Consider the following 13497-nt stretch of genomic DNA (forward strand, 5'->3'; position numbering starts at 1 on the left):
GGTTTGCAAAAATTCTGTTAGCTGAGGTACATTGCTCCCAGTGAGAGATTTTCCCCCCCCCCTGGGGTAAATCATAGCAGGATTCATGAGTTCCTGCAGACCACAGTGGGGGGGAGGGGATGTGGGGGGCTGGTGGTGGCAGGATTAAAACCCACCTACTCTCTGCCCATGTGTAGTTTGGCCTTTAGAATATATGAATAAGAACTTCCAAAGAAGCCCCCCCCCCATTACATTTCTCCATGAGTCCTTACTCAATGCATTTCTCCTCTGGGGGAAGATAATTGTGGAACTCCACATAGTGGAATTAGAAAAGGTGCAGAAAAAAGTTACCAAAATGACTACTGGGTTGGGGCACCTCCCTTATGAGGAAAATGGTTGGCACCCTGAGGAAGGCTACAGCATTTGGGGCTCTTCAGTACAGAAAAAAGGCACATGAGGGGAGACATGATTGAGACATACAAAATTATGCAGGGGGTGGATACAGTGGAGAGGGGGATGTTCTTTTCCCTCTCACACAACACCAGAACCAGGGGACATCCACTAAAATGGAGCGTCGGGAGAGTAAGAGCCGAGAACAGAAAATAGTTCTTTACCCAGCGTGTAATTAGCCTGTGGAACTCCTTGCCACAGGATGTGGTGATGACGTCTACTTTCACAAGGAGATTGGACAGATTTCTGGAAGAAAATGTTCACACAGGTGACAAGCCATGATGGGTACAACATCCTGATTTTAGAAGTAGGCTACCTCAGAATGACAGATGCAAGGGAGTAGCACCAGGATGCAGGTCGCTTGTTGTCTTGTGTGCTCCCGAGGCATCTGGTGGGTCACTGTGAGATACAGGAGGTTGGACCAGATGGGCCTTTGGCCTAATCCAGCTGGACTCTTCTTATGTTCTTAATTCTCCTGCCTCTGGCATGATGAAATTGATTCACAAGCAGTGCAGAATATTGGCAGCATTTTTAGTGCCCACAGAGGCTGATTGAAAGATTGCAAGGCTGTGAATCATACAGAGATGCAGCAGGCAGCCTCCTTTCTATGTAGGTATTCTGGGCTCCCAGAAAGCTTTAATTGTAGTTTTTTACATTACACTAAGGAATCCTACACTACCTTAAGGGGTTTTCTATGCTGTACACCAGGGGTGTCCAAACCCCGGCCCTGGGGCCACATGCAGCCCTCGAGGCCTCTCAGTGCGGCCCTCAGGGAGCCCCCAGTCTCCAATGAGCCTCTGGCCCTCTGGAGATTTGTTGGAGCCTGCACTGGCCCAACGCAACTGCTCTCAGCGTAAGGGTGACTGTTTGACCTCTTGCGTGAGCTGTGGAATGAGGGCTTCCTCCACTGCTTGCTGTTTCACGTCTGTGATGCAGTAGCAGAAGCAAAGGAAAGACCAGCCTTGCTTTGTGCAAGGCCTTTTATAGACCTTGAGCTATTGCAAGACCTTCATGCATTCATATAAGTTCCTCTTTAATGTATTTATTTATGTAAATTTATTTAAATTTTAAATGTAAATTCTTTTTTTCCTTGACACAGTGTCAGAGAGATTATGTGGCCCTCCTGTCAAAAAGTTTGGACACCCCTTCTCTACATTAAGGAGTCATTCATAGCACAGTGGAAATTACTATGGCATGTAAATCTGCTAGCTGTATTCAGATGGAATTGTTCAATGTGTACTTTCAACTGCTGTGCAATGGCACATCAATAAATGGTTCACCGGTGTGCCACAGGAGTTTGAGGCAGGGCAATTTATTTGTAGGTCCATTGGGGATGTGAGTCCCCCATCCCACCGGCAGTGTGGTGTAACTTGTCAATTGTCAAAAAACTGATGGTGTGCCCTCAAAATTTTAGTGTAATGTCAGTGTGCAGTGAAACAGGTTGAAAATGGCTGATCTAAAGACTACATTAACAAGCATTGTATATGCTTTTTTCCTTAACACAAACATTTACTGTAAATTCAGTAATCATTTAAAACAAAAAAAACCCCACTGTTTGTTTTTTATTTATTAGTTAATTAGGGGGTGCATGGGTAATGACTGTGGCTGCATCTGCTGACAATATACCACCTATAACATCTACCTAGGACACCTACCTAGTCTTTGAATAGTCTTCAAAGTATCCACAGCTTACACACACACTGTGTGTAGAAAAGTAGTGAACCTTGCATAGGGCACAAAATAGCTGGTACCAGCTCTGGGTGTGCCTCAATGATGCTTGGAGGCTGGACAAATGGCAGATCTGATCTTCCTGGGAGTTTGACTCAGGGAGTGGGCACCCCAGAAGCCTTTGAAATGCTTCTTTCTAATACTAAATTTGATGACGTGGTTGGTCGTGACTTCATGGCAAATCTTCTTTAGCCCACCTCTGGGGGACCTGCTTCAGACATCCAGCTGCATCTTCTACTGGGGCATCAGGAAATTGAGATGGTGGGCTTCTTGATAGGCTCCGGATTTCATCCCCTGCTCAAAATGCTGCTCAAAGAGCAGAGTGAGTCCAAAGATGTTTCTGACAAATGGGATTGGCACCAAGTGGATACAAAGATATAACAGGCGTTAGAATTCCAACTCACTGATGAGCAGAAATGAACCAGAGCTGAGCATTGCAGAGAGTTGTCTTCCAAGTGCATAAGCACTCCCAAAGAACCCATGCCATGAGATGTGAAATGGGGCTTGTCCCTCCAGATACAGGAAGCGATGGCAGGGCTGATGTAGCCATAGAAGGGACCAAAACGTGGCCGGCATCATGCTTCTATGATGTCATATCCCCCACATCGACAAGGAAAGCTGTAGGTCTAAGGTTGACACTTTGGGGCAGGGGTGTCCAAACATTTTGGCAGGAGGGCCACATCATCTCTCTGACACTGTGTCAGGGGCCAGGGGAATAAAAGAATTAATTTACATTTAAAATTTGAATAATTTTACATAAATGAATTTATTAGGGATGGAACTTATGTGAATGAATGACGGTCTTGCAGTAGCCAACCTTTCCTTTGCTGCCACTGCTGCATCACAGACGTGAAACAGCAAGTAGTGGAGGAAGCCCTCATCCCACAGCTCAGGTGAAAGGTCGAACAGTCATCCTCACACTGAGAGCAGTTCTGTTGGGCTGGCACGGGCTCCAGCAAGTCTCCGGAGGGCCAGAGGCTCATTGGAGACTGGGGGCTCCCTGCGGGCCTGATTGGGAGCCCCCAAGGGCCGCATGTGGCCTCCCGGCCGGGGTTTAAGCACCGCTGCTTTGGGGTAATGGCTCTCTCTGATTTCAGCAAAAGGGGATACTGGATGCCACTTACTCCCCTCTTGCAACCTTCTTCCTATAGTATATCTTGCAGAACATGTTGCTGTCATTTACAATGCAGCAGATCAATAATGTTGCAAGGACCATGTGAACTGATGTGAGACAGCAAAGAAACCAGAGGACCCTTTGCGTCCCAGTTCTCTGACTAAGAGAGAGGCTGCTCATCAGTCCATATCTCTTTCTTCATTGAGTGCCTGGTTGTGGGGCTACAAGCCTGTTACACAAATGAGAAAAGAGTAAAACACTGAGGATGTGTGGATAGCCAGGATTTCTGGTCTTCCTTTCTTTTGAATTCATATGTTATTTTTTCAGTCACAAACTGCCACACACTCGCCACTGCTGTTTGATTCTTAGGGAATTCCCCAGAATTGGGGGCTACTTTTCATTTGGGGGAGGTTTTCTTAAGGAGGCTTCCTTCCAGCTAGCCTCTCTAAATTTGTATGGTGGCAATGTGAGCTGCCTTTTCCTTGTTCACTTCTAGTTAAAAGGTTGACGCAGGGAGAGAGATGTTAGGGCCCAACTTTCCAACTCTGGTGTAGCTATAATGTAGCCTGGTGGTAAGGGAACACATGTTCCCATACCTTTAGAAGGCTCCAGTGACTACCCCGCTACCACAGGATGCAGCGTACACCCCAATGGCACAACTGCACCAGCACTGGAAAGTTGGATAGGATTGAGCCCTGAGTCATTGACTGCTAGGTGCTCTATCCACCAGGCCGTTCTCCATTCACTTACATGTGTGAACAGTCCTATGGTCTGAATCTGAGAATTTCTGGCAACCTTTCTTCATGATCCCCAGGTCTAGACCGAAAAGCTAGTTCTTACATTCAGAAGAGAATGCTAGTGAACAGGTTCAGTTCCTCCTCCTTAGGTAAGGTGTGGACAGACCCTGCTGGGAGACCCCTAAGTCAGCCCAGGACTCCTCCCTCACTGAGGCTTTCCCCTTACCCAGGAGTGGTAAACCAACCTGAAACCCCAGATGATGAAGAGAAAGAGCTACTTCAGCCCTGCAACAAAGTCACAGTACGGCATGTCCATCACAAGCACAAACATGATGCTGCCTTGCAACCAAACAGCAACTGCTCTGGCAGTTTCTGGACCAAACCCAGATTCTCATTGGAAAAAAACACCTCATCACAAAGAGCCTAGTCCTGATTGACTCAGGGGACCTTTATGATGAAAACACAGCAGTCTTCACAATTAGGCTGGAGCATCACACCATAGCTATCACCTATACCAGGGGTCTTTATACCCCGGCCCGGGGGCCAGATGCGGCCTACGGCGAGCCTCTATCCGGCCCGCGGCCAGCCTCTGATCCCCTGAGAGCCTCTGGCCCAGTTGACCAAACACAACTGGAGTTGTGCTTGTGGGGTGGGGGAATGGGGGTCCATTTAAGTGTGTGCTTTATTTCTTGGGCTGTGTTTATGCTTGGAGAAGTCCTGGACATTTGAGCCCATCCGTTTATTCATTCATCTAAGTTCCATCTCTAATGTATTTATTTAAATTTTATATTTAATTATTTTTCCAGCCCCCGACACTGTGCCAGATACTTGATGCGGCCCTTCAGCCGAAAAGTTTAGAGACCCCTGACCTATACCATCTTGAGGAGGTTGTGTCATTCTACCACATGAGTGGTCAGGCTGAACTGGGGATACCCCCCTGGGAAGCTTACAAAAAGGGTACTCGGTATAGGCCAAATAGCCCTTGCCTAGCTGTTTGTCTGCACAGTGCTACCACTGGTGCAAGGACTAGATAGCTGAGCACTGCCAGTGCTTCCATGTAGACTGATCACTGGTGGGGATTCTGCCAGCAGTGGGGGTGAATTGGAGTGGGGACCAGGGCAGGGTGAATCAAGGGTGGATCATAGTGTCCACCATATTGAGAGCCAGGGTGTGTAGTGGTCCAGGAGCTGGACTTAGACCTGGAAAATCCAGGTTCAAGTCCCCGCTCAGCCATGAAGTTTCCTGAGTCACCACGTCTCATCCTTACCTACCTCACAGGGTTGTTGTGGGGACAAAAGTTGGGGAGGAACTATGTACATCACCCTGAGCTCCATGGCGGAAGGGTGGCAGAAAAATGTGAGAAATAAATAACATGAGCCCATGTCTCAGGCTTGACGTGCCTCCTGCATTCCTTCAGATCAATGCTAGCAAAGGATCATTAGATCATCCCTAATAAAGCTGGCATACTCATCATACAATTCTGGGTAAATGGCTCTGCTATCAGTAAAATAGAGAAAATGGTGACCTGCCTCAAAAAGCTGTAGCTAGGACAACTGTAATAAATATTTTAAACACTCTTAAAAATAAAAACATCTATATAAATCAGTTTCTCAAATTCTCTGGGAGAGTTGGGACCTCTGTAAGTTGCTGCAGGACAGGGCAGGGCAGTGGCAGCCCCAGGATTGTGCTGCTGCTGTGAAAAAGGATTTGTTTACTTACTGGGGGCGGCAGTGCCCCTCTATAGAGATACTGCTCTGATGACTCACAGTATTTAATCTCACAGAGTTGATAGTAGAAGGCAGCTTTTATAAGCTTTCAATGAGATTGCTACAGTATTTCTTACTGTCAGTGTCCTATCTTGGAGGGACCAGATTTTAAAAAAAACAAACCAATTACCAGAAAGTACTTGAGAAGAGCTGGAAAGGTTAACATTTCAATAGCCCTCTGCTATTATGTATGAGTACCATATGGGACTGCTCCCATCCCTTTCTGAGAGGCATTTTCCGGGCTGGCATTAGGGCAGGAAAATTCTGGCTTTTGGAATGAGATCAAATATTTTGTGTGCACCTTTTTGCCCTGTGGGGGAAAAATGTCAGGCATGCTCAGAATGAAGGTTTCTTTTTAGATGTATACATACACATTTTTACAGGCAGAGGAAAATATGTTAGACATTCGTTAAGAAGAGCACGAAACTGAATAGGTGACACTTGTCTTCTCCTGGGTGACTTGCTCTAAAAAGAACACAGATGATTGGTGCCTTCTGGTAACATTTGGTATTATGGTTAATTAAAAAAAAGAAGAGGAGAAAAATCTGAGATATTTTAGGACTTGGTAATTAGGACTTTGTCTGCCCCTTGAGCCTGGAAGTTGGATGATTTACTTTACTGGAACCTATCTTGTATATACACTTTCAGTTTTATGCTGCTGAAGTAGAGTTGCAAATGAGGGATGACAGGCAATTGGAGACTTCTGTGCATAAACAAGTTGGTGATGAGACTTGTACGCTGGAAATTTTACATGCAGTTGTTTTGTAAAATGGCATATGCATATTTTATTACTAGTTAGATCTCTGAGGTTGCAATCCTAACCAACTTTCCAGCACTGGCCTAGCCACAGTGCAACCCCAAGGTAAGGTAACAAACATGCCCTTATCTTGAGGAGGCCCCCTTGACTGTCTCCCCACTGCAGGATGCAGTGCGTGCCACATGCAGTACGTGTTGGAAAGTTGGTTAGGATTGCGCCCTGAGTTTATCATGTTACACAGTTTCCATCTTAACAACATGTAATAACCTAAAATTACATTTTTGTGAAGCTTTAATAGTATGTTGTGATTTGTGTTGCATAAGTTGTAACCTAACATAAGACAGTGGTTCCCAAACTGTCTGTGGCGTCCTGGAGAGCTATGGAAACAAGCTGTGAAATCTTTGAAAAAACCCACTGCCCTATACAATGTATAGCAGTGGTTCTCACACATTCAACACCGGAACCCACTTTTTAGAATGAGAATCTGTCAGGACCCACTGGAAGTGATGTCGCAACCGGAAGTGACATCATCCAGCAGTAAAATTTTTAATAATCCTAGGCTGCAATCCTACCCACACTTACCCAGGAATAAGTCCCATTTACTATATTGTTAAAAGATTATACATATATTGGCAACCTTCAGTCTCGAAAGACTATGGTATCGCGCTCTGAAAGGTGGTTCTGGCACAGCGTCTAGTGTGGCTGAAAAGGCCAATCCGGGAGTGACAATCCCTTCCACACCGGGAGCAAGTGCAGTCTGTCCCTGGTCTGTCTCCCTGGCTATGGGCCTTCCTTCTTTGCCTCTTAGCCTCAGACTGTTGGCAAAGTGTCTCTTCAAACTGGGAAAGGCCATGCTGCACAGCCTGCCTCCAAGCGGGCCGCTCAGAGGCCAGGGTTTCCCACTTGTTGAGGTCCATCCCTAAGGCCTTCAGATCCCTCTTGCAGATGTCCTTGTATCGCAGCTGTGGTCTACCTGTAGGGCGCTTTCCTTGCACGAGTTCTCCATAGAGGAGATCCTTTGGGATCCGGCCATCATCCATTCTCACGACATGACCAAGCCAACGCAGGCGTCTCTGTTTCAGCAGTGAATACATGCTAGGGATTCCAGCACGTTCCAGGACTGTGTTGTTTGGAACTTTGTCCTGCCAGGTGATGCCGAGGATGCGTCGGAGGCAGCGCATGTGGAAAGCGCTCAGTTTCCTCTCCTGTTGTAAGCGAAGAGTCCATGACTCGCTGCAGTACAGAAGTGTACTCAGGACGCAAGCTCTGTAGACCTGGATCTTGGTATGTTCCGTCAGCTTCTTGTTGGACCAGACTCTCTTTGTGAGTCTGGAAAACGTGGTAGCTGCTTTACCGATGCGCTTGTTTAGCTCGGTATCGAGAGAATGAGTGTCGGAGATCGTTGAGCCAAGGTACACAAAGTCATGGACAACCTCCAGTTCATGCTCAGAGATTGTAATGCAGGGAGGTGAGTCCACATCCTGAACCATGACCTGTGTTTTCTTCAGGCTGATTGTCAGTCCAAAATCTTGGCAGGCCTTGCTAAAACGATCCATGAGCTGCTGGAGATCTTTGGCAGAGTGGGTAGTGACAGCTGCATCGTCGGCAAAGAGGAAGTCACGCAGACATTTCAGCTGGACTTTGGATTTTGCTCTCAGTCTGGAGAGGTTGAAGAGCTTTCCGTCAGATCTGGTCCGGAGATAGATGCCTTCTGTTGCAGTTCCAAAGGCCTGCTTCAGCAGGACAGCGAAGAAAATCCCAAACAAGGTTGGTGCAAGAACACAGCCCTGCTTCACTCCGCTTCGGATGTCAAAAGGGTCTGATGTGGAGCCATCGAAGACAACAGTGCCCTTCATGTCATTGTGGAAAGATCTGATGATGCTGAGGAGCCTGGGTGGACATCCAATCTTGGGGAGAATCTTGAAGAGGCCGTCTCTGCTGACCAGGTCGAAAGCCTTTGTGAGATCTATGAAGGCTATAAAGAGTGGCTGTCGTTGTTCCCTGCATTTCTCCTGCAGTTGTCTAAGGGAGAATACCATATCAGTGGTGGACCTGTTGGCTCGGAATCCACACTGCGATTCTGGATAGACGCTCTCTGCAAGTACCTGGAGCCTCTTTAGTACAACTCGGGCAAACAGCTTTCCTACAACGCTAAGGAGAGAGATGCCGCGGTAGTTGTTGCAGTCACCCCTGTCACCTTTGTTCTTGTACAGCGTGATGATGTTTGCATCCCTCATGTCTTGAGGTACTCCACCTTCTCTCCAGCAGAGACAGAGGATTTCATGCAGCTCAGTGACGATGATCTCTTTGCAGCATTTTAGGACTTCAGCAGGGATGCTGTCTTTTCCAGGTGCCTTGCCAAAGGCAAGGGAGTCCAGGGCCACGTGAAGTTCTTCTAGGGTTGGTTCACTGTCAAGCTCTTCCAGCACAGGCAGGCACTCAATGTTGTTCAGTGCTTCTTCGGTGACTACATTTTCTCTGGAATATAGCTCAGAGTAGTGCTGCACCCAGCGGTCCATCTGCTGCGCCCGATCCTGGATGACCTCGCCTGTGGCAGACTTCAGAGGGGCAATTTTCTTCTGTGTTGGACCTAGGGCCTGCTTGATACCATCATACATCCCCTTGATGTTGCCCGTGTCAGCTGCTATCTGTATCTCGGAACAGAGCTGGAGCCAGTAGTCGTTAGCACATCTCCTGGCAGTCTGTTGGACTTTGCTGCGAGCAGTTCGGAGGACCTGCAGGTTGCGCTCACTGGGACAGGCCTTGTATGCTGCTTGAGCTCTCCTCTTTTCCTCAATGACTGGTGTCAACTCCTCAGAGTGGGCTTCAAACCAGTCTGCCACCTTGTTGGTCTTCTTGCCGAATATGGACAAGGCGGTGTTGTAAACGGTATTCTTGAAATGTTCCCATCTGTTGGATGCGTTTGCGTCGGCCGGGCCTGGAAGAGATTCCTCAAGCGCTTGTGCAAATTCCTCCACTTTTCTCTGATCCCGGGTCTTGCTGGTATCAATGCGAGGTCTTCCTTCCTTTTTCGTGTGATACAGTCGCTTTGTTTGCAGTTTCACTCTGCTGCACACCAGGGAGTGGTCAGTGTCGCAGGCAGCACCATGATAACTGCGTGTGATCTTGATGCTGGGAAGGCTGGAGCGTCTGGCGAGGATCAGGTCGAGCTGGTGCCAGTGCTTTGATCTTGGATGTCTCCAAGAGACTCTATGTTGGGGCTTTGTGTTGAAGAATGTGTTGCTGACAACACATTATACATAGATTATACATAGTAGCTTAGTAGCATAGTAATTAAAGATTATACATAGTAGCTTACTAAAAGTACAGGTCTATAAATGGTTGGCAACCTTCAGTCTCGAAAGACTATGGTATAAGCCTACAGCACCCGGTATTCCAAGGCGGTCTCCCATCCAAGTACTAACCAGGCCTGACCTTGCTTAGCTTCCGAGATCAGACAAGATTGTCTGTAACATTTCCCCAAATGCAGTCACATGCCATGGTAGCATCAAGTCTAATATATTAAAAATAAAATATTGAAATGAATGGGGACCCACTTAGTGGGTCCCGAGCCACAATTTGAGAAACACCAATGTATAGGATTGTAGCCCTAATGGGCAGCTGCAGACAATGGTCCAGTAGATCAAGGGAGCTACCAGTCGAAAATGTTTGGGAGCCACTGCCCTAACTCCTGGCTACAGAGTACTGTTCCTTCTCATTTCCATTGATTCTTTCCTATTCTTACCTCATAAAAATAATCTCATTTCAGAGTTTGAATCCTTATCTCCAAGGGCAGCGACTGGACAACGTTGTGGCAAAGAAATCTGTTCCACATTTTTCAGATGAAGATAAAGAGGCTGATAACGAAATCCTACTTACCCGCTCTGCTGGCGCAGCGGTCCCTGCACCGGCAATAGGTGTCGCAAATGTGCCATAAAGTACCGTGTGAATAGGCAGTGCTGGAAGGGAGGCTTGCATTGCCCCACCAACGTTGCATCCAGAAGAACCAACCCCCAGGAGATCTCAAGCCTGCTCCTAATGAGCGCTGGATATGGTGGCGGCCTTGTGGCCCCTCTGCGCCAGCGTTAGTTAAGATTGTGCTGTAAATGTTCACTTTCTGCACTAAGGTTTCTTTTCAATCCCTAATGCTTATATATAATCAGTGATTCAAGTCCACGTTGTGGCTGCATGGTTATTACTAATATAATGGTTGCTGAAAACCAGCAGTATTTACAGCATTTTCCTCCTAGATACAAAAACCCAGTTCTGCTTCTGTTAAGTTGTGGCAATAGGCTCTTCTTGTTGTTTTTGCTTTAGACCTGGATAAGTCTTTAAAAATAAATCATTTTATTCATCCATGTAAGTTAAATGACTTTTCAGAAACATCATGAACGAGGAGGATTTTAAAAAAATTCCTATTATGGCTATTTTAGTTGTATAATTGACTTCTGAAATAATTATTTTACCAAGTTTTATTCATAAATAGCCAAATTCATATTAAATGTCCAGATATTTGCTGTTTATTCTAATAAACGCTGAAAATAAGCTTCAGTATTTGCACAGAGATACCAGTGTGTTTCAGGACGTTTTTGAGAAAAAGGCTTGTCTTAATTTCTGGGGGGCAACTACACATTTTGCTATGAATGGGAGATGGCACTATGAAGGATTTTGACTTTCCGTTACCTCTGAAGTGAAACCTGCCTCTCTTATCATGCTCTGGTAAACAATAATAAAGTACACATATTTTCTTTATACAGCAGAAAACCCATTTCAGGATTAACAGGTATGACTGAAGGTCCACATTTTGATGTTTCATATGTATTCCAGTGACCCAGACTTGTCTGCAGACACACAAGCACGCAGAGACAGTCCGAAGGCTGACATGTCAAACAAATTCTGCATCCTGTTAGAGGCAGGGTGTGAAACATAAGGCCCGTGGGCCAAATATGGCCCCTGGAAACAATTTAGCAGGCCCCTGTTATAATTTTGTTCTCCCAGCTTGATAATTGTGCTCTGTCATATCTTGAAGGAAAAAAAAAGAAGATTTGCACATTTTCTCTTCAATGTATGTTAGTTTCTGCATGTGAACAAAGTGTTTATTTCTGGCTATCATCTGCTTAATGATGTCACTTGCCGCTTAATGGCTTCACATCCGGCCCTCTGCAAGTACCATGAATGCGAACTTTGGCCCTCTGTATGAAACAAGTTTGACATCCCTCTGTTAGAGCCAACATTAGTTGTTTCCTAAGGAGTGTTTGCAGGACAAAGGTCTGGAAGCAAACATCCTCACCATCTTCACCACACAACATCCTTCTGGGCCTACCAGAAATCCACTCCAGGGAATTGGGGGACCCCCAAGAACAGGACTGCATAGGGCACAGTTGGCTACAGAATTAAATGTAGGCTGGCAAAAATCCACCTCTTATGCGAATGGAAGTTCCTTCTGTTTGCAGATGAGAATACAAGCCTTTGTACAAGATATATGTACAAAAGATAACACGCCTCCGTATATTGTGAAGTCGTTATCATTATCCTCAAGTGCACAGGTTACACATGATCAAGTGCAATCAGTATTTTTATTTCCATAGCTGAAAACAGTCCTTGCTATACTGCCATGTATTAATGATCCTGAGCTTTTATTTGCTACTTTAGAACATTCACATGTGTTGTCTTGTAATCCTTATAGCAACCCTGAAAGGCAAGTATTATTCCTGTATTGCATCTGGAGAGCTCAAGTTGAGGAGTGTCACTGAAGGCTATGGCAGTAACAGTCCTTGCATTCGCCCTTGTTTTTGGCTTACATTTCTTTTGGACACTTCTAACCCTCTTTTTCTCAAAGGCTTTTAGGATGTCTCAGCATCCTAAAGGCTGCTGAGATGTCCTCCTGCAATGAGATCCTTGTCCTTTCTGCATTCAGCACTATTGCAAAAGGAGCCTTATGTGGATTCTCTGTCTTCTTGGCTGGATTTATTTCAAAGGATTCCAGTCAAACCTCCTGTTGAGCTTGGCATGTGCCAATTGACTGGGCAGCCAAACTCATCTGGTTATGTAAAGTGATGGAATGGGATGCCCAGGTGGTCCGACCTCATTCAATTGGATGATGGTGACATCCTCAACCCTAGAATGAGGACTAATGTAACATGTCTGCATTTACGAGGACTCGCCCTCTCCTTGTAGAACTGAAGGAACCAGACACCCTCCCCCATGTTCTGGGCAGGAAGAGTAATTAAGGATTGGGGAAAGTATTCAATAATTCACATTCAAGGACTTCATTTTATTTCCTGCCTTCTTTTTTTGTTTTTTAGCTCTGTGCCAACATTTTGCCAACCACCCAACTTGATCAGTCCTGTTTTATCTTTGATATGAATCTTGCTTTTTCATCTGATTCCTCTTAACATATGAACAAGTCCCAATACAGATACTTGGGAGGGGGGGTGGGAGAAGGGACCCTACTACATCCCTCCATTAGGAGAACTCTTCATTTACTCTACCCTCAGCTTCCTGTTGTTTAGCCCAGTGTTTCTCAAACTGTAGGTTGGGACCCACTAGGTGGGTCACGAGCCAATTTCAGGTGGGTTCCCATTCATTTCAGTATTTTATTTTTCATGTATTAGACTTGATGCTACTATGGCATGTGACTGCATTTGGGGAAACGTTATAGATCTGTACTTTTAACAGGTCACTAAGTATATGCTTTGAACAATGATCGTAAATAGTAAATACTCCTGGGTAAGTGTGGATAGGATTGTCAAAACTCTTCCTGCTTGATGATGTCACTTCTGGTCAGTCCTGACAGCTTCTCATTTAAAATAATAATAATAATAATAATAATAATAATACAGGTATTTCTATACCGCCTTTCTTGGTCCTCGGATTTCTCCTTAGACTTTATTCAAGGCAGTTTACATAGGCAGGCAATTTAAATCCCCGTAGGGATTTTTACAATTTGAAAGAAGGTTTCTATCT

The 13497-nt window shown here is 45.7% G+C and overlaps 1 protein-coding gene across 1 annotated transcript in view; it reads left to right on the top strand.

Moving 5' to 3' along the window:
- The window catches only part of SCG5 (secretogranin V), a 35011-nt gene extending 24087 nt beyond the window's left edge, over positions 1-10924 (top strand). The window contains exon 5 of the mRNA XM_066626719.1: positions 10301-10924. Within this exon, the coding sequence (XP_066482816.1) occupies positions 10301-10468 (168 nt within the window). The 3' untranslated portion in view covers positions 10469-10924. The remainder of the gene's footprint in view (positions 1-10300) is intronic.
- Positions 10925-13497: the final 2573 nt, after the last annotated feature.

Source organism: Tiliqua scincoides, chromosome 1, assembly GCF_035046505.1.
Source record: "Tiliqua scincoides isolate rTilSci1 chromosome 1, rTilSci1.hap2, whole genome shotgun sequence".
Classification (NCBI taxonomy): domain Eukaryota; kingdom Metazoa; phylum Chordata; class Lepidosauria; order Squamata; family Scincidae; genus Tiliqua; species Tiliqua scincoides.